General features: G+C 50.2%; 1 protein-coding gene across 11 annotated transcripts in view; it reads right to left on the reverse strand.

Moving 5' to 3' along the window:
• Window positions 1-27,982, reverse strand: part of CUX2 (cut like homeobox 2) — a 325,643-nt gene that overhangs the window by 32,577 nt on the left and 265,084 nt on the right. For all 11 annotated transcript variants that reach the window (XM_082698270.1, XM_082698265.1, XM_082698269.1 and 8 more), the window contains 5 exons: window positions 24,947-25,025; window positions 7,083-7,217; window positions 3,994-4,117; window positions 2,151-2,227; window positions 1,213-1,279 (listed from right to left, as the gene is read on the reverse strand). In XM_082698270.1, the coding sequence (XP_082554396.1) occupies window positions 1,213-1,279; window positions 2,151-2,227; window positions 3,994-4,117; window positions 7,083-7,217; window positions 24,947-25,025 (482 nt within the window). The remainder of the gene's footprint in view (window positions 1-1,212; window positions 1,280-2,150; window positions 2,228-3,993; window positions 4,118-7,082; window positions 7,218-24,946; window positions 25,026-27,982) is intronic.

Raw genomic sequence — 27,982 nt, forward strand, 5'->3', positions numbered from 1 at the left:
CCCGCCGCAACCCCAGGTGGGGACAGAGCTACGCCTCCCAGCCTTTGTCCCTGCTGTGCCTTCTGCCTGGAATGCCCTTCCTCAAGAGGACAGGACCCTGAGCTTTAAAAGCCAGCTCCAAAGTGTCCTCCGAGGAGGCCTCCCTCAGCTATCTCCGTGGTGCTCCTTTGTTTATTTGCTGCCCCCCCCAACCCCCACGGTCCCAGCACTAAGGGGGCCAGGACAGGCCGTATCCACCTCGGTCGCCCCTCTGCTGAGCATGGGGTTGGGGGGGGGGCACAGGAGGCCTGCGGGGAGCATTTGGTGACTAGAAGCTGTGCGTGTGCTTTAGGTATGTTGGGGCCTTCTTTCATGCAAGCTGTTCCCCGCTGCCCAGAGCACCTGACCTGGCATTCTCCACGTGGCTATCTCCGTCTCATTCTGAAGGCCATCTCCTCAGGTAAGCCCTCTGTGACTATGCTGGATAATAGGACCCAACCCTCCCTGTGATTCTCTCTTGCTGCTCTTGGTTCTTCCTTTCTCAGCATTCACCAGGCACCCAGAACAGTGCCAAGCATACAATAAGTGCTCAATATTAATCTGTGAAGGAATGCATTTATCTCTGTACATTATCAGTTATTGTCTGTCTCTTCTCCTCAACTGAGGACAGCATCATGTTCTAGCATTTCTTCCAGGGACCAGCACAGCACTGGGTAAACAGTAGGTGTTTAATAAGTGTCTGTGGAATAAATGATGTCTTTTTTTTTTTTTTAAATGATGTCTTAAAGCCATGTTGAGTCCAGAGTAATTTAAGTGAATTGACACTCAGCCCCTGAGGGTTGGACTGTGGAGTTGTGGTGGAGATAGTTCTAGGAATTTGGGGTAAGGTGAAGGCCCCCACTCAGCAAACCTGCTCAGCCACGACCCAGAACGTCATTTATAGTCTGGCACATGAATGGCACAGCAAATGACCAGTGAGCAGCTGTGTGCCTACGGGGCTAGGGAGCACGGGGTGCTTAATGAAATAGGTGTTTCAGGCAGTGAGTTAGAGGGAGGAGTCAGGAAGGAATATTTGAGAGGGCCCGAGGGTGGAGGCAGGCATGGGGGTGTTGGAGGGAGGAGGCATATTTGAGAAGGTCAGAGGGAAGAGACACATCTGGTAGGATAGGAGGGAGGAGGGATGTCTGGGAGAGCCAGAGAGAGAAGACACGCCTCAGCAGGGTTTTCACTTACTTGGATGCTGCCTCCTCATCATATTTTCGCCGCAGTTCCAGCAGCTCTGTCTGTGTGGCCTTTAACGCTGGGAAAAATTAAAGAGCCAGGGTGAAGCGCCCCCCCACTTCCCCCAGGACCCCATTCCTTCTGCAGGGCTCAGAAGGCAGAATGAGGTTCAAGGTGGTAAGGGAAGACCTTTCTTTTGGTTAGAACCAGTGACAGGTAGAGTTTCCTGCCCATGGAGGGGCTTCAATCTGGTTGGAGGGTGGACAGGATGATCCTCTAGGGGTCTATGAAGCTTAGAGGACCCATGTAAGCAGTAGGGGTGTTCTGTCCCATGGCCTTGGGTATAAGCTGTCCCACAGGTTACTTCAGGACCTGGGTGGGGCCATCCATCCATGAGCTCACCTATCCCAAGGTCCAGACTGGCAAGTGAGGGGGACAGAAAGGAGCAATGAAATCAACAGATATATGTATATTACAATAAATGAGGAATTTCTTATAAAATTCCAGATTTCTGATTTCTCCAAGAAAATTGAAGGCTTGCTGACACTGGGTCACATGGCCATGCCTGGCTGGTGCTCACAGTGGCCATCTCTTTAGCCAAGGCCCAAGTGGTCCAGTTTGCCTCAGACCCCACCCTGCCCTAGTGCCTTCCCTAACTTGGCTGGCTTGGTTGTGAGTCTGGCCCCTGCAGGCACTGTGTTACTCCTGATTTAATTCTATTTCTCAAACCCTCTCTCCACAGCAATGTGGCCTCTGGAGACTGGGCTCAGACCCCCACTGGGTAATGCTGAACTATCCCCTTCCTCCTCAAACTCCCCCACTGCCTTCCTGATTCCAAAATACCTGAGCCTGAGTTCATAGTGTCACTGACTGTCCCCTCCCACGCCCCTTCCTGGTCTTACTGGGCTGGGGAGCTGCACGGGGCCAGGGAATGTGTGCCAGATACATACCTGAATGTAGGACTTTGATCTTTTCCTCTGCCTCCCCCAGTCTGGCTGCCAAAGTGATTTGTACTTCTTGAAGGCCCCTGCGGAGAGACCGGGCCTGCTCACACTGGCTCTGCACACGCCCATGTGCATGGGCCTTGCCTGGGTCCCCGAGTCAGCCCTCCTGGCTTCCTATTCCTCTCACCTGCTCTCTGTAATCACATGTACCACTGCCTTGTTACTCAGTCCTTAAACATGACCTTCAAGCACTTGGCTGCCTTGCTTTTTGCTAACTGTGTGGACCTGTATTAGTCAGTGACTTTGTCTCTCCGGGCATCAATTTCCTCATCTGTAAAATAAGGTTCCTGATGGTCTTTGCCTCCATGGGTGCTGTGAAAATCTCCAGCGTGATGCTGGTTCTCCCTCAGTACCATTACTTACTATTCCTGTACCCAGGGAGGCATTTTTTCCCGTTTCTGGGTCAGTTGTTTGGGATAGTCACCCAGCCCACTGCAGCCAAGAGTTTTGGTGTGACGCACGTGTTTCAGCAGAGACAGAGGGGCCACAGCTGACCTGGGGGAGGGTTTATACAAAGCCTGGGCCTTATGTTGTCTGGCTCAGAGACCCTAGGGAAGGAGCCCCTTTACCTCTGGTCCTATATCCTGTCCCTTCCCCTCTCTTACATTCCTCCAATCACACCACCTCCTTGCTGGTCAAATGCACCAGGCATGTTTCTACCTCTGGGCCTTTGCACTGGCTGTCCCCTCTGTGTGTAACACCCTTCCCCTAAATATCTGTAAGTTCCCCTCCCTCACCTTCGTAGGGCTTTGCTCACCTCCTCAGTGAGGCCTCCCCTCATACACTATTTAAAACTTTGGCTTCAATCTCATCCCCTCCCCCCCCCCCTTTATTTTCCTTCACAACCCTTATCATCATGTAGCAGACCATTTATTTATCTGGTTTATTTGTGTCTTCCTCATGAGAAAGTAAACTCCAGGAGAGTAGGAGGTTTGTCTCTTTGTTCACTGCTGTGTCCCTAGGACAGTGCTTGGCACACAGCAGGTGGCTCCATAAATTCATGGGACAAACAAATGATGAAGTAAGTGAGCAAAAGGATACATGTAATGACCACCATGAAGCTGGTCTAGAAATGCCCCAAGGATCCAGATTTATAACAAGCAGGTATTCAGGTATTATTATTCTCACAACAACTGTAAGGGCAACCATTTACTGACACACTTCTCCAAGTGAGTGCCGGGCTAAGCACATGCATTCACTCTCACAGCAGACTAGGAGTTGATAGCACCTGTCCACCTGATCAGGCTACAGTACCCAGTTATTCAATCACACACTAATCTTGGGGTTGCTGTGAAGGTATTCTGTAGTTAGGGTTAACATCTACAGTCAGCTGACATTAAGTAAAGGAGAATAATCTCAATAATGTGGGTGGGCCTTGTCTAATCAGTTGCAGAGCTTAAGAATAAAACTAAGGAAGAAGAAATTCTTCTCAAGATTGCAGCACTGACTCCTTCCTGACAGTTTGCAGCCTGCTGGCTGGCTCTACCGATTCAGACTTGTCAGTCCCACCAGCGTGAACTAAGTCTTTAAAACACATGTCTTAATTAAAATAGAAAAATTTCTTTTTTTTCTTTCCCCCTCTGGGGAATCCTGACTAATACACCACCATTAGCCTCACTTTCCAGCAGGGGAAACTGAAGCTCAGACAGGTGATGTGAGCTGCCCAGGGCTGGCTGTTGAGCTGCTGAAATGGGCCAGGCCTGCATCTCTACCTCCAACCTACATCTGGATTCCCTGACGGTCCCACCTCCCAGCCAGGTGGGGGGCCCACCTGCTCCTCCCCACTCACTTTTGTTTCTCCGCCTCATTTCTCTGCAGCAAAGTTTCTGTCAGGAGGGCTTTGCTGGGAATGCCCGGGAGGCGGCTCCCCTCAGTCAGCGTGGGCCCCGCCGGAGACGTCCCCTCTCTCTGCTCTGGAGGGAGAAAAAGAGGGAAAACCACCCATCGCTGGAAGTGGCACGGCAGCCAGAGCTTGTTCTGCAAATTGGAGGGTCTGGGAGGGCTGGGACTTAGTTTTCCAAACTCAGGTGATGGAGAGAGTGCAGCTGGAGAGACCTGCCATCACCATGGTCAACTGGGTTGTTGCCCTTGGAGGGCGTGTGTGAATGAATGCCCAGTTCCAGTGTGCCAGCCACAGCCAGCACGCCCAGAAGCTTCCTTTACCCTCTTGCACCTGTTCCTGCCTCCTCGGCCTTTTTACTTTTTTAAGGGTCATGGTAAAATATACGTAAAAGTATACAATTCAGTGACATTTAGTACATTCACAGTATTGTGCAACCGTGAGCACTAATTCCAGAATGTCATCAAAAGGAAGCCCGTCCCCACTAAGCAGTCACTCCTTTTCCTCTCCCCCCACCCTTGGCAATCACCAATCTGCTTTCTGTCTCTGGGGACTTGCATATCCTGGATATTTCTTATCACCGGAATCTCACATAATACATGTCCTTCCGCGTCCGGCAAAATGTTTTCGAGGTTCATCCAGGTTGTAGCATGGATCAGACCATCACTCATTTTTATGATTCACTAATATTCCATTTCATGGACAGGCCACATTTTGTTTTCCCATTCATCTGCCGATAGACATCTGGTTTGTTTCCACCTTCGGCAGCTGTGAATAGGGCTATTGCGAACATGTGTGTACCTGTGTTTGAGCACCTGTTCTCAGTTCTCTGGAGTAGACACCTAGGAGTGAAAGTGCTGGGCCATGGGGTTGCTGTGGGTTTAACTTCCCCTCCCCACAGCTGATGGCGCACACTCAGAGGCTCGGTCACAGCCCACTGCACCTGCAGGAACGCCTGCACAGGGCCCATATCAGGTCTCGCTTCGCAGGCCCGTGGGATTCTCCTTCAGGGAATCAGTGTGTGTGTGCCCCGGGCACTCAATTTATCATGGGGACAAAGGGTGCTCAGGGACCAGCCATCAAGGGTGTCCCAAGAATCCCAAAATCTGGGCTTCTGGCCTTGGGTCCGACGGACTCCTTTAAGCTCTGTCCTGGTTTTAGGCTCCTCTGGTGAGTGCAGAGCTGGGCAGTTTGCAGAGTGGGTCCCTTGAGGGCCCGACAGTTTTCAGGCCCTGGCTTGTTCACAAACACACACACACACACACACACACACACACACACACACGGGACGTTCCAGGGGCTGAGGACACAGCAGCGAACAAATAGGGTTTGACCATCGTGAGGCACAGCAACAAGTGTTCTCACGGAGAAACACAGCCCAGGGCCAAGTCAAGAGCCCTTGGTTTGAATCCCCGCTTGACTGCTTGCTGCCTCTAAGACTGTTACCCCGTTTGTCAAATGGGGCCAGTGACACCCCAGAAAGTTAACAGGAGGAGACAGTGGGAAACCGTGTGACAGGCACATGGCACAGAGTAAATGCTCTCAAGAGGCAGTTCCCACAAGCGTCATTATTCTGATAGAGGGAAATTCAAACCCTAGAGGGACCTCTGAGGCCACACAGAGCCATCGCTGTATGAGCTGGTTTGTCAGGGAGGCTGGAAAGGCATTCTGAGTACAGGAACAGAGCCGGCAAAGTGCTGCATTTTAGTCACCATTAATCTTCCCCAGAGGACCCTGCCAAGGACCAGGCATACAGTAGGTGCTCACTGGCACTGGAAGGAAGGGAGGGGCTGTGAGATGGCGAGTGCGCCGGAGCAGTCAGACTGACTTGGTGGGCCTCAGCCCATGATCTCCACGACTCTAGGAGGTAGACCAGGGGTCTGCAATGACAGCTCTTGGGCCAAATCTGGCCCACCTCCTGTTTTGCCTATCAAGTTTTATTGGAACACAGCCACACCCACTCATTTCCCCAAGTTCTACGGCTTTTTTTCCACACAGTTGAGTAGTTGTGACAGAAAATATGTGGCCTGCAAAGCCTGAAGTATGTACTCTCTGGCCCTTTACAAAAAAAAGAAAAAAAAAAGGTAAATTTGCTGAACTTTGAGGTAAATTCTCCTCATTTATTCCTTAGTCTCGTCCCCTTCTCTCTGCTTCATTTGTCCCCCAAAACATTTCTTACACCGGAAGTACTGTATATTTAACATTTATTGGTTGACAGTCAGCCTTACATTCTAGAAGGTCAGAGCCACGAGGGCAGGGATTTGGGCCTTATTTGTTCCCGGCTATGTCGCCAGTGCCTATGACAGTGTCTGGCTTGAAGCTCAACCAACACCCAAGACTCAGATGGTCACCAAGAGCTTTCAGGGCCGCATTTGCTCCTCCCCAGAGACCTCCTCCTTCACCTGCCATGGGTAACCACTATGCTCGCTTCTGTTCATCATTCTCCTGCTTTTAAACATTTTTAATCATCATATATGTATATCTGAACTCTATTTTTAGCTCTCCCAGTTTCTTGACTTGCCTCGCTAGATGCCGGGACAGTGCTGTGTTCCCCACATCCTGTTTCCCTCCCCTGTGGGGGCACACAGTCAGTCTGCCCTTCCTGGTTCCCCTGCAGCTGGGCGGGGCCCCATGACGGAGTTTGGGTCACCGGGATGTGGCTGGGGGTGCTGTGTGCCACGTCTGAGCCTGGACCCATAAACCTCGGTATGATCCTCTGCAGTCTTTCTCTTCCCGTTGGCTGGTTGTAACAGTCACTGTCATGTGTTGAAGACGGCAGGGTCTCCACAGCTTGGGTGTGTGAGTGACCACATGGAGTGTCCCCTCCAACCTGCCACCCTTTAAATATATTATGCTTCTGCGATTTGGGATTGGCTTGTTTCAGCAGTGGTATACCATAACCCACCCTACATGGAAAATGATAAAGTCAAGCTCCTAGGTGTCCCTACCCCATCCCTCCAAAGATGGCCAAGCCAAGCTGCTGAAGATCCACAGCCCATTTGTTTATTAGGGACATCCCATGAAGGCCTTATCAGTACCTTTGGGGCCCAGGAGCTCAGGGTGCCTCTTCCACGAAGTGTGGAGGTCTCGCCGCGGCTGCCCAGTAGAGTCGAAGCTGGGGGGCTGCAGTCTGTCGTCTAGGCTGCGTGTCGCTTCAAACACAGGCACGGGGTCTGCATACACAGAGAGAAGAGCCCAGGAGTGGGTGGGGGGGAGCCCCGAGGGCTGCCCAGGCTGAGGCTGTAGGGCCTGGTGGGCTCCCCTACAGGGGGTGGAGGGGACCATCCACGAGAACCTTCTGGAGTTGCTCCGATGGCTTAGGAGAGCAATGTGGAATTTCTGCTCTGTGAGGGAGTAGCCTTTTTCAGGTGCCTGCTCAGGGGAGCGTGTGCCAGCCCCATGGGTGTGGGTGTCTTGCCCACCTGGGAATAGTAATAACAATAATTGTCACAGTAACTGCATTTTCTGGATTCTACGGTGCCATCTGTGGTGGCCATGAGACCGTGCCTTGTACACCAACCCCGGGAGGTGTCAGTACGCAAGGACCCCGCTCCTACAACCAGCCTTCCCCTGGTGTGCAGGTAGCTGGTGGGGAGGGGACAGACTCCTGAGGGATACAGGACTGCACTGACGGCCAGCGACTCCTCCAAGGCCTGCCCGGCGCGGACAGATGGTCAAGACCAAACCAACCGGATGCTTCCACCCAGGTCCCCGCCCTTCCCTCCTCTGAGGCCTCCTCTGCCTCGCTCCCTATTTTCCTTCCCCTGCACTTCCTCAATACGCTCTATCTAGCTCTTCATCTAATCCTTGGGGTGCCTTTCAATGGACCTGGACCAACACACCATCATTTGTTATATGCAAGTTCTATCTTTTAAGAAAATATTTATTTGAGAGCGAGCGCACATAAGCAGGGGAAGGGGCAAGGGAAAAGGAGAGGGGGAAGGAGATTCCCCGCTGAGCAAGGAGCTTGATGGCAGAGGCTTTAACCCACTGAGCCACACAGATGCCTCATCTTTTAGCTATTGAGAAGTTGGAAAGTGTCTTACGTCCAGCTTTTCACCCCTACAGAAGCCATTATTTAATTGGCCATACTTGGGGGGTGACTGGGTGGCTCAGTTGCTTAAGCGGCTGCTTCGGCTCAGGTCATGGTCTCAGGGTCCTGGGATCGAGCCCCGCATCGGGCTCTCTGCTCGGCAGGGAGCCTGCTTCCCCCCCTCTCTCTGCCTGCCTCTCTGCCTACTTGTGGTCTCTATCTGTCAAATAAATAAAATCTAAAAAAAGAAAAAAAAAAGATGAGGCATCCGTAGGTCCTTCCGTATGGAATTCTGTCGTCCCCCCACCCCTCATCTAGTAGGCACTTCCTCTTCCTTCAGATCCCAGCAGTTCTTCAGGTGACTTTCCCCAGCTGCCCACCGGGGGCAGGTACTAAGAACACCTGGATAATGCCAGAGCTTGGTGTGGCTTCTTCTAGGTTACAAAGCTATTCACGGGAATGGGTTCCCCTGATGCTCCCAGCATGCCCCGGGGCTGGTGTGGATTCAGGAAACCAGCTCAGAGAAGCCAGTTGACTTGCTAAAGGGTGGAGGTGAGGTTCAAGTCTGGGTCTCTTTCTCAGATGCCACAAAGGCTTCCTGTCCCAGAGGTGTGGACATTTCCACCCAAGCAGACCAGGTGGGTGTTCATGGGGGCCCAGGAGAGCCAGGGCCTCCTTGCTCCAGACCAAGGGGCCTGCGTCTGGTCCACAGTCCTTTCAAAAGCACCAGAGCCCTCTTTCTTGCTGGTCCCTTTCCTGGAGCCTCCTGCCACCATCCACTTGGTGACTGCTCTCTGTTGGGGGCAGAGGCATTTCCAGTGTGGATCCTGGTTACTGGTCTAATCTATACTTGCTTTTCAGGACTGCAATGTGACTCTGGCAAACAAGTCTACCTCTCTGTGCCTCCCCATAAAAGCACCGACCTCACAGGGCTGGGATGAGGATCCACACATACAAAGATTTCAACACAGTGCCTGGCATTTGGTCACCTTGGAACAAACAGAAGCTTTGGCTATTCCTGCCTTTCTGAGCTCCAGTCACAGTGGCTTTCTCTTAGTTCCTCAAATGCACCTTCCTACCCCAGAGCCTTTGTCTGGGCAAGAGCCACTGCCAGGAACACCCCGCCTTCTCCTTTAACCTCTTTCAGCTAGTTAATGCTTAATCACCTTCCATATTGCAACTCAAATGCCACTTCTTCCAGGAAGCCTGCCTTGACCAGCCGGTCATTCCTCCACCTGAGCTCTCCCAGCTCCCCGCACCTTTCCTTTAGAGCACTCACTGTACTTACAATTTTCACTGATTTGCAAGTCTACCTAATTAACACCCACTGGACTGCCAACTCCACAAGGCAGGGCTGGGACTGCGTCTGTTTTCACTCCCCACTGGACCCCTGGTGGGTGAATGAAGTCCAACACACAATCTGACCCAACAAACATCTGCTGAGGGAAGAAATGGGGCAGTGCCTACACACAGGAGCCTTCAGGTCTGGCTGGAACAAGGTCGCCTCTGCATTTTATCCCTCTCCTCCTGTCTGTTTGTTTAGGTGGCGGGAGGCTCTGACAATGGGCGTTTGTGCCGAGGTAAGCAGGTGCGCGAGAACGCTGCCTTCTTTCCCCTGTCAGCACTCCCCCCACGCCCCGTCATTAGGCAGGGCCTGCTCAGCGGGGTATGCCATTATGTCTCCCCGGGCTGATGTAATTATACATTGACATAATTAACCCAGCAAGCGCATTAGGCAGGCCAGCTAAAAATTCATCTATAATTATTTGTTGTGTGCATGCTAATGAGTCCATCTGCACTGCCTTTGTACAACACGGACAAATTAATTTACAAGTCTGGATTTTTTAATAAGTTCAAGGAAACGCTTCCTATTGTGTCCTGGTTTTTCAGAAAGAAGAGAAAGGCCGTGAGCACTTGCCAGGGTCAGGGAAGTTAGATAAACACGGGAGGGTGCAGCTCCGAGCGGGCCACAGAGGGCTCACTCTGGTTCCAAGGAGGTGGAAAAGATCTAGCTCATGGCTTGGGGGCGGGCTGGCCACGAGCCCGTCTAAGCCAAACGATTACACTTGGGTGATAAAGGGTGTCATCCACCCCATTTCCAGCCATCAGGGATTGATGCTTCCCTCCTTCACTCTGCTCGGAGGCCCTGTGGGCCACTCCTTGCTGCCTTGTGCCCTCTGTCCAGGGGGAGCTGCCCTGAGGCGGGGCCCTGGAGAGGCTGGAGGAGCAGGGTTGGCCGGATCCCTGCTTAATAGAGGCTCAGCGATTCTAAGGCTCCTGCTTTTCACCTTCATTTGCTGCTACAGGGTAGAACATAATGGCTAAGCTCACAGAAGCAGAAGCCCAGCTCTGGATCCAAATCCTCCTTCCAAAGAGCCATCAACCTCATTTTCCCTCTAATACAGTGGGAGAACTACAACAGTTCCTAATTCCCAAGAATTATTACTGGGAAGATAAACAAAGATACCAACAGAAGCAATATGTTCCAAGGGCTGCTGGTGCCAGGTCTGGCTCCAAACTGGCTAATAACTCTGGACAGTTAATTAACCTCCCAGAGCCTCCATTTTCTCATCTGTAAAATGGGGCTACGTGTGTAGGGTGTGTTTATGATGTCTGGATGAGAGAAAAACGGAGATCTGCACAGTGCTAGGTGCCTAGCTGGGCTCGGGAAGGGGGCTAAGGCTGCTATTACATGAGGGGAGGCAGCAAGCCCGGTCTTGAGGTGATCTGGAGGCCAGCTGTCTGCTTGGTGATGCTCTGTGGAGTCTCGGGACCAGGGATGGCCTCAAATATTCTCATCAATCCCCAGGAGATCCAGAATCCAACAATCCTGTTTTGAATCTCCTCTGGGGCCCCAAAATTCTAGAGTGGAAAGTCATATTGGGGAGGGACCAAAAGGTTCCCCAGTGCACAGAGAGGTTAAAGTGGGATCCTGTGACTTCCCCGAAGTCCACCAGTGAGTTGGTGGAAGGACCAAGACAGGCTCTTGGGCCTCTTCTTCCCACACTTCCTTCCTAGTTCCCCGATTTGAGGGAGAAAGTGGCAGGGGGATATTCTGATGACTCAGCCAAAGTCAGACTGTGACTGAAATATAACAACGAAAGCACGTGACACGAATTACAATTCCCATGATCTTCACCACAGCACTAAGAGATATGTGCTGTTGTGTTCCCATTTTACAGATGGGGGAACTGAGGCATAAGCAGTAGGGTGAAGTCATGTCCCCAAGGTGAGGCCCAGTAAGGAAGATGTTGCTATTCCCCATTTTCTGGACAAGAAAATGAAGGCCCAGAGAAGAGATATCATGTGCTCAAGGTCACCTGGCTCAAAAGTGGCAGAGGTGGGACTTGAACTCAGGGTACCAGGTGATTCTTTGCAGTAGGCCAAGCTGCCTTGAGGCAGGGCATGGGAATTTTTTACTATTAGGCTAGGAGCATTAGACTGATGGTTCTGTTCTTGGCCTTGCCATTGGCCTGCTGTGCGGCCTCGGACAGAGCACCAGACCTCTCTGGGCTCTCCACTTAAATTCCTATTACAAGTATATTAACCCTGGATGTCAATCAAATAGGGGCGGGGTCCTGTCAAAGTGAGTGCTTTTGGCTGTGGAGTATCCCTAGAGCTGGGATGTGTGGCAGAAAGTTTATATTAGACAACTTCACAGGCTAGCCTGACCCAAGAAGTACGAATGTTGTGAATTCCCAAGCCATCCTGAGACAAAGCGGGAGGGGGCCAGGCTGGGACACGGAGAGTGTTTCCTGCTGTGACATCTCCAGAGACAGCTGCTTAGGTTTTGTGTGTCTCAGTTTCCCCAGTGATAAAATGGGGACAGCAGACCTACTGCGTCTGGGCTGTGCAGGGCTCCCAGGAGATGCCGAGCCCCGTAACGGTGCCTGGCACTCAGCAGACTCTGAGTGTTGCCCTTCCGCTTATTATGAAGACTTGTGGCAGCCATGGAGACTCTTCTGATCTACTATAGTGTCAGCTCAGGCCACACCTGCCTGGGGCTGCTCCCAGCCTAACCAAGCATGACAGAGGGTGCAGAGTGAGTCTGCTCCTGATGATGCTGGGACGGGCAAACCTTGTATCATGGACTGAACTGTGTCTCTCCAAATCCATGTAGTAGAGCCCTAACCCCCTGATCCAGCCACATCTGGAGAAAAGGGCTTGAATCCTATAGGACCAGTGCCCTTATATGAACAGGAAGACGGCAGAACTCTCTCTGCACGTGAACGGAGGAAAGGCAGCTTTGCTGTGAAGTCAGCAAAGGCAGCCACCTGCAAGCTGGGAAGAGCTCTCACCAGAAACCAGGCTGCTGGCACCTTGATCTTGGACTTCCAACCTCCAGAACTGTAAGAAATAAATGTCTGTTGCTTAGGCCACCTGGTCTGCGGTCTGGTCAGAGCAGCCTGAGCTAACTGGTACACCTTCTTTGGCGCTGCCTGTCAGCCCAGTCGAGACCTGCCCGGAGCTGCACTGCAGTCCGAGGGTCTTCCCGCCAAGCTCACCCCCAGGTTCAGACCACTTTGCCGTCTAAAGGCTCTCGGCACCTCCTCCTCTCCCTCTCCTTCATCCTACACAGCGTCCCCCCCCGCCCCCGCCCCCCGCAAAAAACCTCTTGCCTATCTAACGCTGTTCTGGTATCTGCCTGCTTCCACAGGACCAAAACCAACATGTGACTACTTTTTCTCCTCTTGGACTCTTAGTTTTCCCATCTGTAAAATGGGGGTAGCCATGGGGCCTCTCCTGCAGAGCTGCTGCTAGAATCAGAGTCTATGGATGTAAAACCCGTGGTGTGGTGCTGGCACTTTCCAGGGAGGAGTCTGGAGTGGGCGGAGCTCAAAGGGGGACCTAGGGGTCCACGTACAGGCTTCGCTCAGCATAAATTTGTTGAGCTCTTGTCTCTGTGTGACGGTCATCCCAGTCAGCTGTTGGGGGGGGGGGGTTGGGTTTACCCTAAGGGCAGTGGGGAGGGAGTGACCGGTTCTATTTCGCCTTTTTCACTCTCGTCTGAGCTGCTGTGTGAGAAACGAGCTGTAGAGGGAGCCCGAGGGGAAGCTACCAGGACCGTCAGAGCAGTGATGCCGCGATGAGGGAGGCGGCAGAAGTGGAGAGTGCTCAGAGGTAGACAGGAAGAACTGATGGGGTGTGGTGTCCTAGGTTGAGTAGTGTTCCCCGAAATTCATGTCCATCCAGAACTTCGGAACTTGACCTTATTTAGAAACAGGGTCTTTGCAGAAGGAATCAAGTTAAGGTGAGGTCATCTGGATTGGGGTTGACTAATGACTGGTGTCCTTTTAAGAAGAGGAGACAGCACAGAGAGACACACAGAGAAGTCCCAGAGAAGACAGAGGCAGAGACTCAAGTGATATATCTGCCACCAAGGATAGCTGGCCACCACCAGAGGTAGGACAGGGGACTGGAACCGGTTCTCCCTCAGCAACTCCCGAAGGAACCGAGTGATCCTGTCAACACTTTGATTTTTGGCAGCTTTGGATGCCTCCAGAACTGAGAGAATAAATTTTCATGGTTTCCAACAACCTAGTTGGTAGGCAGCTCCAGAAAATGGTCTGGAGGACACAGGTCCAAAGTCTGCTCTCCCCTAGTGCTCCACACCTTTATCCCAGCTCCTGGCAATCCTTGGCGTTCCTTGGCCATTGTTTCTTGGTCTTGGCTCTGTTTTCACAAGACTTTCTCCTCTGTGTCTCTCTCCTCTTCTTATAAGAACCCCAGCATACTGAATTAGGGTCTACCTGATGACCTCTTCCTAAGTTGATTACATCTGCAAAGACCCTTTTTCTAAAAGAGGGTACCAGAGGTTAGGACCTCCACATATCTTTCTGGGGCACATAATTCAAACCATAACATGTGCTAACTGACTGAATACCAACTGTGAGAGAGGCAGGACTGAGGCACTGCCAAGACTCCAAGTCCCATAGGAAGAAAGTCCTCACTTAAAGTCTAATCTATTTCTCTCCTGCTGCACCATGTTACCTGGCATCCGGGGAACAAGCCCATTGTGTAAGAGAAAGTGTCGGGACCTGGTTCTCACTCTATTGAATTTTTATCCTCCAGATCTACTGAGGCATTGGGCCGTGGGTCGAATAGGGTTCTGGAAAATACACAGCAACGATGGTCTCTTACTACCCCGGGTATTTTTTTACCCTTTATTTCCTCCGCACTGGTGCATAGTGGGAATTCCTAGGTTTGTGAGAAACTCATTTCTTTCCACCTCCCCTATCTGGGAGAAATCCACGGAGCCTGAGCTATGCTGCCAGGGGCTGAGTTATGGAGGAAAAAAATGACTAGCACCCAGACGACTGGAAGATTTGCCAAATCACACAGAGGTAAAATGCTCAGCCTTGGGGGCTGGCAAATTCAAGGCTTTCCCCCTTCCCTTGTCCAACAGCATTATTCGATCCATCAGCTACATGTCACTGGTCTGGCCACTCTTACAAACACAAACTGAAAGAGAGAAAAGTGACAACAGATCTTTAAAATGTTTGGAAGAGGTTTTTCAGAGAACCTGACAGCCACAGGGAAGTGGGGAGTGTCTTGCTTTCATTTCTCAGTCTTCCCTTTCCCCTTGGGGCCCTGCCCTGGCATTTCACATAGTAGGTGCTCAATAAATGTGGATTGTGATAAGCTTCTAAGTCTGCGGTCATTGGTTATAACAGCAATAGGAAGTGAATAGTCACTAATGCAGTCACTATTCACCAGTACATTTTTACTGAGCATCTACTATGTGTCAGACACCATTAGTTCAGTTGGCAAATATTTTCTGAGCACCTGCTGTGTGCCAGGGAGGTTTCTGGGCCCCGGAGATAGAGCAGTAGATAAGAGGGAATTTCTGTCTTCCTGGGGTTGACACTCTAGAGAGAAAGATGGATAAAGGGATAAAGGACAAATAAACCAATGGCAGTAAGGGGACAGAGAAGAAAAAGAAGGCAGGGTCCAGGCAGAGAGAGGCCTGACATGCTTGGTGGGGGGAATGCTGCTAATGGAGCAGGGAAAGCTTCTTGAAGGAGGTAACATTTGAACAGAGCCTTGAAGATGAGGGAGCCAGCAGCGGGGAGAGAGAGAATAATCTAGACACAGGAATCACCACCAGGAGAAACAGCCCCCACCAGACCAAGAGAGGGTGGTGGACCCTTGTGACCAGCTGCCCACCCCCCGCCCCAGGTATTGTCCCAGAAACACAACTTAGCTTAATCTTCACAACAACTGACCCATTTTAGAGATGAGGATGTGGGGCTGACAGAGACTGGCAATGTCCGGGGACTTCCGGTGCCAGCCTCCCCTCCCTTCCCTGCAGGCTGCTCTGGGTGCTGCCGCCGAGGGTGGAAGCTGGGTTCAGAGCAGGTTCTGACCCTCCAACCACTAGTTTCTGGTCTTTGTTTCCAAAACCCCAGCTACCATGGATCCTGAAGCAGGTGGGGCACCCACATCTGGGGAACTAGGTTCTGGGGTAGATATGACCTCCACCCAGTGTCTTGGGCCAAAAGTTCCCTAGCAAAGGGAAGCCATTTGTTCAAGGCCACCAACCCAGAACAAGGCAGAGCTGAATCTGAACCCAGTACAGCCCAAACGCCAGACATTGACATACGCACTTCACAACTTCTGCTGAATCCACCTGCCCCTAAAGGATTACCAACATGACATTTGTCCTTATATGACTCAGTTTTTTTTTAACTAAAAATATTTTAAATTATCGTAAATAGATCATTGGGATCCTATATCATAAATAGAAGGTGCCTAAAACCATAAAAATAAACACAAAGAGGGGGCACCTGTCTGGCTTGGTCGGGAAAGCATGCAGCTCTGGATCTCAGGGTTGTGAGTTCAAGTCCCACACTGGGTGAAAACTGATGTTATTAAATTCTAGTTAGACTCTCTTGTTACCTAAGACTGGGATCCCAAGGCTGGCTCTCCCTTGGCTAAAAAGGGAGATGCACAGGTATTCTATAGGTGTTTAAGGTGCTCTAGCACCGGACTGAAGTTTATCTAGAAGGAAGGAGGTGACACCCGGCATGCAATGTGTTCAAAGTTTCACTGCTGTGCCAGGTACACTGAAGCTGTTTCCCGTGTCAGGTGACCCCATAAGGGGAAGTGCTGGGTCCCACCAAGCCCCCAATCTTCAAAGTGACCCATGTCCCCACTTTGGTGTTTGGCAAGCCTCCTATCCTGGTGTCAGGAGAAGTGACCAAACATCCCCGCATCTCCTCGTCTGGAGCAGGGAGCCCAGGTTCTGCCGGGCTCAGCACTACCAGCCGAACCTTTCAGCCAAGACCCACAGCTGCCCAGAGTTGGGCGCGGGACTCCCTCACTTCACTCCTGCGACAGACACACAGTCGATACCTGGATGAGGGCAGTGGCAGTGGGAAGCCAAGGGCCTTGGATCCAACCTGGACGAAAAAGCCCCAAACAGGGAGAATCCCAAATCAGAAATGTTTGACTACAACAAATCTTTTGGATTAATCGAGCACGATGGCAGACACGGGAGATCAGACGCGAGCCATCCGAGGTGGCAGGTCCCGACGGGAGCGCAGGGAGGGGGACACTGTCAGGAAGCGGAGGGCCTTTGTCCTACAGTCATCAACCTGCTCTTTATGCATAAACTGCTTAATAAAATGACTAATTCATTTTGGTTACATTGGATCTAACCCCTTAGAGAATACTGCCAGCGGACTTGTAATATTTTAATACCACACCGGGCTTCACAGAGGCACTTGGTCTATTCCCTCTCCCACCGCTAGCTGATGCTGTGGTGTTTCTTCAGAAAGCGTCTATGGGGTTTTTGGTTGGGGGGGGGGGGCGGGGAGCTAGGAAAAGCTGTCTCATTCCTCCCACTGTGTCCATCTGAAGGAAAGTGGCATTCAGAGCTTTTTTAGGAAAGCTGGAGCCGCGAAGGCTGTCCGAGAGGCTGTTTAGAAACACATATATGCAGAAGTATGCGTGCGCCCCTCCAAAATATCTTGGAGACAGAAGCCTTCTCCCATCTGGGCCCAGGCTCTGGGCGCCTGCATGGGCGGGAGGCTCGGGCTACTGACGGCGGCAGAGAGACTAACTCTGATCCTTTAATCTTAACTTTTCGAGAGCAGATGGGGTGTGGGGCCCGTCCACACAGCCGTGAGCCATGTGTCCGCCCACCCGCTCTTCCATCCACTGCCAGGACCGGCTGCTCCGGGGGGTCTTCTGGCTGAAGGACGGACAGAGGGGCTGGGGAAGGTCTTCCTTCTTGGCACGGGGTGATGGTGGGAATTCAACACCAGCATAGCTGCAGGGACTGTTTACTGAGCACATACTAGGTGCTAGACACCCAGAGGACCTTCTAGAATCTGCACCACGGTTACTCCTCTCTGAGGTCCCAGGAGGTAGGTGTGCTTTTCCAGACCAAGAAACAGGCTGAGAGGCAGAACCAGCCACTCAGGGTGGCCCAGCCAGGGAGCACCAGAGCCCGATTCAAAGCCAAGTCCATTATAAAACAAATAAAGTTCCCATACAAGGAGTTTCACAGAAAGGCAGGCAGCGACAGTGTGTTTTGCCTCACATTGTGCTCCTGGTGGTGAGTGGAGGGTCCAGCAAACAGTAGGCGCTCAATATTTGTCTCATGAATTGCATGGGGCTGCTACTCTGTACCAGGCACCATACTCAATGTTCTTTCTCTCACCAAATCCACCCAATTGGCCTATAAGTAGGTACGATTATTGTCCGTGTTTTATAAATGGGGAAACTGAGGAGCAGAAAAGTGAAGAATGACAAGGGGAGCACAAGGCAGGACAGGGATTGGCCCTGCTCTGTAGGACGGCCCTCTGGCCTGGGGTCCTGCTTGTGCTTCTCCTGGTATCACTCGGCTCCCTGAATTTGGAAGCTTGAGCCGGGAGAACGAGGAGTTCTTAGCTGGGGGGAGGGGTTAGCTTGTTCCTCTTCTGGGTAACACACTTGTATTTCAGCAAAGGGCCCATCCTCTCAATCTAGAACCTCTTAACCTACCAGCAACAAAGACCCTCAGCTGTTTGTCACTCTTTTTGGAGGCCAAATGTCCAATGGTTTTGTTCAAATCCTTTCAATTTTTTAAAATGAACCTGCAAGTAGGTTAGGAGTCCGGGTCAAAATTCAGACTCTACTGTCTCTCTGCTGTGTGACCTTGGGCAAATGCCTTGATCTCTCCGAGCCTGCATTTTTTCAGCTGCACAGTAGGACAGCTTAGCTGCTGTCAAGGGGACTAAGGGGATCATAGACTCATTTCTGTGAAGGGCTGTGCTGCATAGCCTGACGCACAGGCACCCCCCAACCACCCCTGCAAGGGTGGCAGCTGATGCTTTAGGTCCACGTTCAAAGCCTGCTTTCTCTGAGGTGCCTCCTCTGGCTGTCCAGCCGTGGGGCCCTTTCTCTGGCAGTCTGACTTTGGGTCATGATGGCCCTGCCAGCCTCCCAGTCTCTGAGGGCAGAAGAAGGATCAGGCTTGAGCTCCCACAGGGTTCAGCTCTAGTAGGTGCCCTAAATGAACCGATGAAAAGCCACAGCTGATGTGCCTGGCTTCCCTTCTGCAAGGGAACAGCCGTGCATTGAGCACCTACTGGGTACCAGTATCATGCCAGATGCTTTTGTTTAATCTTCCTCCAGTCCTTGGTTACCAAGAATACTTAAAGTTAGACGGGCCGCCATGGTGGGGGAGCACTTCTGGCAGGGGAGAGGGTGGTGTAATGCCTTCTAAAGTCAGCTGCCATCTTCGGGAAACTCTGACCTTGTTTCCTACGGGATCAAGTGAGCAGAGGCATATTCAGGGAGAAGGGGATGGAAGTGAGAGCAAACAGAAACAAGAGTTTCTTGTACTAAAATCTTTATTACCTGTGTTTGTGAAGGTGGCTTATCCACTAGATGGCGGTAGAACTAGTCATTTGGGACAAAAGCAAAGCTAAATTCTTAACCTCCCTTGCTACTTCCATCAAAGATTCATTCTCTAAAAATTAAGGTCACAGAAGTACTAAAAAAGAAAAACCCAAAACTTTCAAGCAAGAAGGGGTTTTAAAAAATATGACATGAAATCCAGGAAATATAAAAGCAAAGGTTTGATAAGAATTTCTACGTTTCTGCAAATATTTTTTGAAAGCAAACTAGGGGAGAAGATATGAGACATGTTGACCAGGACAAAGATTATTATCTGTAATATATAAAGAGTGCCTACAAATCAATAAGAAAGTGATCTCTGACATTAAAATGGGCTGTAGATACATGAACCAGTGATTCACAAAAGAATATGAGAGGCTCATAATATTTGAAAAGATACTTAGTGTAACAAATGCATGAGTTCAGAATAAATTCTGGGTTTGGGGCCAATGCATGGCTACAATCTATTTTCCTTCCCAAGTTCTCTTCCTTGTCCTCAGAACTACAGCACAGTACCAATAAGCTGCTCATTCCTGAGCACCCTAAATGCCCAACATTGGAGAGGGCAGTCCAGAAAATTACAGCACAGCCACACAAGAGACCATTACACACGATGAACCAAAGTTACTCAGGATTTTTAATCACACAGGGAAATACGTATGCTCATATTGGGTAAAAGGAAGGATGATTCAAAATGGTACAAGCAGAATGAACTACTGTTTTGAGGAAGTACATAGGGAAAAGGTCAGAAAGAAAAATAATGTTCCCACTGCTTCTCTAGTAGGGAGTTCTGTCTCCTTCTTTCTACTTTTCCGTATTTTTTGAAGTCAAAAGCATGTATATGTGACTTTTATAATTGGAGAGAAAAAAAAAATTAAGCCCCAAACACTGTAAAGTATTTTCCTATTCCAGACTCAGTCACCCTGTTGCCTAAACTGCTCACCCCATGTCCTCGATAACTGACAGAACCTTGTGAGATCAGCAGCAAACGCTTGTGATCTATGTAGCTTACACTCTGATGTCAGCTTTGCAGTGGGCTGCTGGTTATCAGAGCCTGCCAAATACTTTCACACCCAGCACAGTGAACCTTCGTGTCAAATAGTGAGTAGCTGCTATTATTACCCCTCTGCTAAAGACATAGAACTCAGAGCTCAGAGAGGTTCGGGCCCCTGCCCAAGGTCACACAGCTCAAAACTACCGAACTGAGAGTCCTACCCTGCTGTGTCTGACTCTGCAGCTGGAACACCTAAGCTGACCAGCTTTGCCTCCTGAAAGAAGCAGGGAGAGAAACACCTGTCAGGAGTTGCCGTCTCCTGCACTGGATTTTTAAAAAACCAAAGTAAAGCAGAAAAACCCATTTTGGGGGCACTCACCTCTCTCTTCTTATCTCTTCAGCAGTCCTCTTCTGCCTGCTCTCTTACTTGCTCTCTCCTTGTTTCCTTTCTTTTCATTTTTTTCTTTCTTTCTTCCTCCCCTCTTCCCGCCTTGTACTTTTAACTAAGCACTCAGTTAACAAGTTAGCTTTGTGAAGCTCGGGTTGGTACCTGGTGACTGCGAGCGCGATAAAGAAATCAGCCGCCACCGATACAGAAGTCAGAAAGGTTTAAATCAAACCATCCTCCACAACAATGACATTAATTATGCTTTTAACACGTTTTACTGCTTTTTTTCTCACTTCACGCCACATCTGTGTGAACAATATCCAAAAGATTTACGGTTTTCTTTCGTAATTACAGACATACAGGCTGCACACTTATCAAAATACTTGCTGAGCAATCACGCCATATCGCATTCTCTGCCAAAGATTTGTGTTGGCAGCAGTCATTCAAAACAAAAATGTTGAATCAGGACTTGTGTGGCTTTGGAGGGGGGTGGAAAGTATTTCGACAAATAATTTGCCTGTCAAGAAATATAAAAACAGGAGAGTGTGCATCCTGGCAAATTTTCCAGGAGTGTTATTTTTCTGGAGGGGGTTGGAACAGCGTGTGTGTGGGGGGGGACAGTGCGCCGGGAAGCTCCAAGCACCAAAAACACATCTGACATTTGGTTCTTGTGTCTGAGGATAAAATTTAATGAGAACAAAAATATGTCTTCCTAATTCCCCTAAGAAATCATTAAAACATTTTGTTATTCTTAAATGTCTCGAAAATGAATTAGAGCCCCTAAAGGGGCCGTTCGAACAGTATGTCTCCATCAGTTAAGGCTCCTTGTTCTCCAACTCAGTGACAGCTAGGGACGTACGTCTCCCCCGCCTCTCCATTTCTGGGGAGCAGAGTTGCGAAATCAGATGCGTGGAGTCAGCACCAGACTTGGAATGACCCCTTTGGGGGGAGGGGCAGGAGGGCACGAGGACCTTCTGGAAAGCTCTGCACTGGTCTTGGGAACTCTCGCAGTCCCTGGGGCTGGCACTCTGGCCCTGTGATTGTGTTAACCGCCCTATCTAGAGAAAGATGAGGGTTTCACAGTGAACCCTGGAATTAATGACTCTTTTCCAAGCAGGGGCCATAGCCTCTCTCACCCTCAAGCGCTAGGCTTGCTGGAGCTCCCCTAGGTTCGCCATAAGCAATGGTTATTTGAGGGATGATCTGGTCACCTGCCAGCGGCATGCAACCTCCCCGAGGCCTGGGCCCCTGTCTACATTTGCAGGCTCATGATTAGGTTCTCAGTGTCTAGCAAGTGCCAGGCACAGAGCAGGCACTTAATAAATGCACTTAAATAAATGTAAATAAACACGTGATAGGCAGAGGGCTCTAGGTCAAAGAGCGCCTTGTCATTCAAATAACCCTTCTCCCCATTTCTGCATGTGAGTCTTGTTTCTCATTCATTCAACAACTATTAGGTGCTTACTGTGTACCAGGTTCTGGGTATACAAAACTGATATGACCAGTCAGTACCAGGCTTAGAGAATTTCACTTCTAGGAAAGCCAGACACATACATGATGACAAGTGTAGCCCAGTCACTAACTTATACAAGAGGAGGGAGGGGCTCGCGAAGTCAATTAATTCATCTGCAGTCACCCAGCGAGTGAGTGGTCTGGGTAGGACTCCAGCCTGAGCCCCGAATCACAAGCCCATCTCAGAGCTGCCCCCTGGTGCTACAGGGGAGGTACATGGGGTCTAGGGGAGGAGCCTTGTGTGGAGACTCCTAGGAGACATTTTTGGGGTCTATTGTGGGTCACTTTCCAATGTCACTTGTTGCTGATCTTGTGGGACCGTAAGGACTGAAAAATGATGGTAAATATGAGGGTTTATTTTCCCAATTATTTTTTCCAGATAGCTCTAATGAGGGTAGAGATATAAGCAGAGCATCTGCTACATGCCCAATGTGGTCCTTAGTGATGGGGACAATGGCCAGGGCTGTCTTGGCCTCATGGCCCGGGGGCCATGTCTTCATGGTGGGCATAGAACCCCAAGGGCTATGCTGCCCAACTCCAGCCACTCTCACTGCCCAAACATCCTCCTTGAGACACACACAGCATGCTGCCTTCCAGGGAGTGTAGGACCAGGGCAAAGAGGATGGAGTGTGCACATCCCTTTGTGGGGGGCTGAACGGGCCCCTGAACATATACCCATGTCCTAATGCCTGGAGCCGGGGAAGTGACCTTATTTGGGAAAAGGGTCTTTGGCAGATGTAACTCAGCTAAGGTCTCTGGAGGAGATCACCCTGGATTATGGGGTGGGCCCTAAATTCAATGGCTAGTGTTCTTATAAGAGAAAAGAGCTGGAGAGTTGGGACCCAGACATAGGGAGGAGGGAGCCTCGTAAGGACAAGAGGCAAAGACTGGAATGACGGGGCCACAGGCAAAGGGACACCTGGAACCACAAGAAGCTGGAAGAGGTAAGGGAGAAGCTTCCCCTAGAATCTTGAGAGGGAGCACGGCCCTGTGGGCACCTTAATATCGGATTTCCGGCCTCCAGAACTAGGAGACAATAAACATCTGTGGCTTGAAGCCCCCCAGTTTGTGGTGACTTGTTACAGGAGCCCCAGAAAACAAACACAGCCTCCCCCACGCAGCCGAGTTGTGACACGGAGCAGCCACTCTGGACATAGCAGCGTGTGTGCGGAGACCTGAGCCCCACTCTCCTGGCTGTGAGACCTCAGGCGCCAGACTCAACCTCGGGGTACCCCGCGAAGGGGGCTGGTTGGCCTGTTCCCCTGGAGCTGTAACATGCAGACGGTGGAGCGGCCTCAATGCTTTCTAAACTCTGAGGCGCTCCCAGAGCTCGGGAGCTTGTTTCATCCTGTTCCTGGCGGCCTCAAGCCCTCCTTGGCTTGTAGCCCCATCACTTCAGCCTGAGCCAGTCTTCACATGGCCTTCCTCCTGGGTCTCTCTGTGTCCTCTCCTCCTCTTACAAGGACACTAGTCACTGGAGGTAGGATCCACCCTGTATCCGCATGGTCTCATCTTGAGGTCCTTAACTAGTTACATCTGCAAAGACCCTGCTTCCAAAGAAGATCATGTTCCAAGTTTCAGAGTAGACATGAGTTTTGGGAGGACACCACTCAAGCCACCCTAGTTGCCCAAGACAGACGGAATGAGGGACTTCCCCACCCACAAACACAAAGATCCCACAAACGATCTCCCCATAGAGTAGAAAGGACTTCGCCTTCTCCATGACTCGGCTTAGCTAAGATTTCATGTTCTTCCTCATAAACCCCCAGCCCTGGTCACCCGATAGCATTGATCCCTGTGGTTGTGTAGAAGGGCCCCAGAAAGGACCAGAGGGCTGTCCGGATGGCGGGAGTTGGCAGAGGGTACCCTCCCAGCCCCACCATTGTAAGCGAATCACTTACACCTCCCTGGGCTCCTGTTTCGGAGTCATGAAATGAGAAGGTGGCAGAGGAGGGGCCATTTTGGAAATGGGAGACTTTTTTACAGACGTGTGTCTGCATATCTTAGGCACACACCTAAGTGTGCTCAAACCGCTCACAGCTCTACAATCCACACCAAGATCAAGAAGCAGCATCTTTGGCCCCCAGAGGTCCCTTTTCGGAACTATTGGCTCTCCAACAGAAACCACTCTCTTGACTTCAAACAGCACAGGTTAAAATTTTTTTTTTTTTTTAGTTGAGAAGAAATTCTTAGAACATATAATCTACCATTTTAAAGTGAACAGTTCAGTGGGATCTGGCACATTCATGAAGTCACATAGCCATCACCCCTATCTAGCCCCAGGGCATTTCCATCCTTCCAGAAGGAGACCCCACACCCATGAGCGGTCACCAACCCTCTCCCACCAGTCTGGTATCTGTCTCCTTAGATTTGCCCATTTGGGACATTCCATTTAAGTGGAGTCTTGGATTATGTGACCTTGTGTCTCGCTTCTTCCACTCAGCACCGTGATCGTGAGGGCCGTCCCTGCTGCGTGTGAGCGCATGTGAGCGTGTCTCTCCTTTTTATGGCTGAATCAACCACATTTTATTTATCCATTCATCCATTCATGGACATTTGGGTTGCTTCCCCATTTTGGGCATTGTGGATAGTGCTGACAGATTCATCTTTGCCTGTCTTTATATTGCATGAAAAGAGAGTCAGGTAAGTAATGTGTTCTTTGAGCTGAAGTTGGCTGCGCCATGGTGGGGAAACATTGAGGTCTTTCCTCCAGTGCCCTCAGCTGGCAGACAGCCCTGGGCACCATGTGTCCTTTGTGGCAATGGGATGGGGGTTCTGGCAGGTAAGGCACTCGGCTCCCCAAGAAGGTCCAGGTGGGAGATCTTGCCAGGAGTCCCCCAAAGCTTTCTAGCTAACATTGGAATGTGGTGGGGGAGGATGGAGGAACTGTGTGGGGACATGCCACACCAGGCTGGGTGTGCACCTCTCACCGCCCCCAACAACCCTCGCCTGTGGAAGGCTCAGCCTTGCCCAGGAGCCTTCGCTTGTCCCTAGATCCCACTGTGGGGAGGCCCCTGTGTAACAACCAATAATGGCTAGCTCTTCAATGTCATTAATTATCCAGTTGTGGAACCCAAATGTTTCTTACCTGGTGCTTCAATTAACTGCTTGTAAACACTCAGGAAAGCTGCCTCGGCCTCCTGACTTCTCTTACTAAGGGCCACCACCTTTGGAAACAAGAGAGAGAGTCATGTGTAACCATGGCATCCGAGTCTACAAGGAAATATGATCACTTTCCTACATGTGCAAACATGGGATGGGGGGAAGTGAGGGGAAATGAAAGTCAAAAGTATGGAGTTAGAAGGTCCAGGTTCGGGCACCTGGGTGGCTCAGTGGGTTAAGACTCTGCCTTCGGCTCAAGTCATGATCTCAGGGTTCTGGGCTCGAGCACTGCATCAAGCTCTCTGCTCAGCAGGTAGCCTGGTCCCCCCCAACTCTGCCTGCCTCTCTGCCTACTTGTGACCTCTCTCTCTCTCTGTCAAATAAAAAAATAAAATATTAAAAAAAAAAAAAAAGAAAGTCCAGGTTCAAATCCTGGCCCTGCTGCATTTTAGCTGTGTGACCTCGGGCACGTCATTGGCCCTCTCTGATCTAAGGTTTCCTCATCTGAAAAATGGGGGAAAAATGGAACCTACCTTCTGGGTCTCTTCTGTGGATGGAATGAAATTGCATGTAAGTGCTTAGCACAGGGCCTGGCACACAGCAGGTTAATAGCTATTATTATTGTTTTTGTTATGAAAGGGTCCTGCTGGAGATGCAGATATGACACGTTCTGGGGGAAAGTGGCACACATCTGGGGAATATTTCTTGCCACTGAAAATTACAGAGAACTCATTAAAGCTCTCGTGAGATGTCAAACAGCTCAACAAATGCTTCCTGGCTGATGAAGACACAAACGGCTCTGTAACCCCATTGTGAAGAGCTACCTTCCTACGTTTGTTCTCTTGCTCACAGACTTTTTTGTTCGGCCAGTGATGTTCCTTAAGATAAGGTGGGCAAGACATTTCTGGGGCTCAGCACCATCTCATCCCTCCCTGTCCTTGACTAGGAATTCCAAGCTCTGGCCTCACAGCTGCCTTGGTGCTAGTTCTTGGTAGCCAGTTTCCCTGGCATCATCCTGGGCCTCCCTGGCACATGGCTGGTGTGAGCTCCTGGTACCTACAGGTCACCGTCCCTACATCCTCGAGAACACCCTGGGTGGGGTTATCTCCCTTTGCACTGGAACATCTTCATTCTCCCTGACAATGATATACTTCTCCCTCTGGTGCCATCTTCTTCAATGATGAATCTATGGGGAGGATCTATGTGTCACTCTCCCTTTTTCAGAGGTGGGCTTCTCTTACCAATCCCAGGGACGCCACTTGGGGGAGTGTCTGTTATCAAATTCCTTCCCTTGACATGAGCTCTGTGAATGCACTGTGTGGTGCACAGAAGGTGCTCAAAACAATTTGGGGGATGAGCACATATAAGAGGGTTGGTTGCCCCAACTCTAGGTCCCGTTTGTGACACCATTTTGGAGAAATGACAAGGGCCAATTCTGAGATGGTCTATTCAGAGAAGGGCCAACTAAGGCACAAGCCTTGGATCTAGGCCACCTGGGTTCAAATCCCAGGTCCATCACTTACTATCTTTGTGTCTTTGAGCGGACAGGTCATGGCAATCCCTGTGCCTCTACTTCCCCCTCTGTAAAATGCAAATAATAACACCACACCCTCCCTTGCTGGAGGGTCAGATGATTTAACACATACAAAGCCCTTTGTAAATCTTACGGGATACATTAAGCCCCATATAGGTCACCTCTTGGTATGACCAACCCCTTCCTTCTTGCCTGTTACAGGGACAGGTTCTGTCCAGTGCTGGGTGATAAACCCCAACTGTGCTTTTCTAGTGTCCTCCAAAGACCACCTAAGAAAGGCTCCGCCTCCACACCTCGCAGTGCATACTGGGAAGAAGAATGTGAAAACCACAGTGGTTCTTGTAAGGCCTCTAATACGGCAGCCGCAAATCACAGGTGGCTCTTGAGCACTTGAAACGCAGCAAGCACAAATTGAGATGGGCTGGGAGTGCAAAGTGCACACAAGGTTTCAAAGACTTAGCAAGAGAAAAAGAATGGTCAACAGCTCATCATGTATACTGGTTACATATTGAATTGGTAACCTCTTGGATATGCTGGGTCAAATAAAGTCCTTTATTAAAATTCATTTCACCTGTTTCCTTTTACTTGTTTTTCAATGTAGATACTACAACCTGTAAAAATACATCCATGGATCACATTATATTTCTATTGGACAGCATAGCCTGAAGGTTTTATGAAGTCCACAGAGAATTCGTTGTTTAAGAGAGGTGGAGGGAAATGTATGGTGGACGTTGAGCAAATGCTTTTAAAAAGGTCAGTTACTAAAACTCCCTAAGCTCTCTTGTTATTCTGTGAACAGTGTCTGGTCTTTTAAATTCCAGAGGGAATGATAGTCTCTCATTCACTCAACAAACATTTCCTGAGCACCTACTATGTGCCCTGTGCTGGGAGCTCATCAATGAATGATGCAGACTGGAGCCCCGCTCTCATGGGACTCAGTCCAGCAGGGAGACTGAGATCAAAGCAGATTCTCCAGTTTACTCATTAATTACAAATGCTAAATGCTTCAAAGGGAAAGTACAAAGGGGCCTTGAGAGTATGTTAAGTGGGGAGAATCTGGCCCAGTTTGGTGGAGGGAACATTACGCATTGTCTCCTGGAGAAGAGAAAGACAACAGCAGACATAAAGAATGTTCCAGGGGCACCCGGGTAGCTTAGTGGGTTAAAGCCTCTGTTTTCAGCTCAGGTCATGATCCCAGGGTCATGGGATCGAGCCCCACATTGGGCTCTCTGCTCAGCAGGGAGCCTGCTTCCCTTCATCTCTCTCTGCCTGATTGTGATCTTTGTCAAATAAATAAAATCTTTATAAATAAATAAATAAATAAATAAATAAATAAATAAAGTAAGTTCCAGGATCTAGGAAAGGGAAAAATCAACTGCAGGTCGATTTTTGATCTTGCTGAGATAGACAAGGCACAGTTCCTGTTCTGGGGACTAGCTACGTCCAAGAGGAACCACAACATGGGAGAAGGTGATGCAAACACTAGGA

The sequence above is a fragment of the Mustela nivalis genome (assembly GCF_964662115.1).
Source record: "Mustela nivalis genome assembly, chromosome: 14".
NCBI lineage: Eukaryota > Metazoa > Chordata > Mammalia > Carnivora > Mustelidae > Mustela > Mustela nivalis.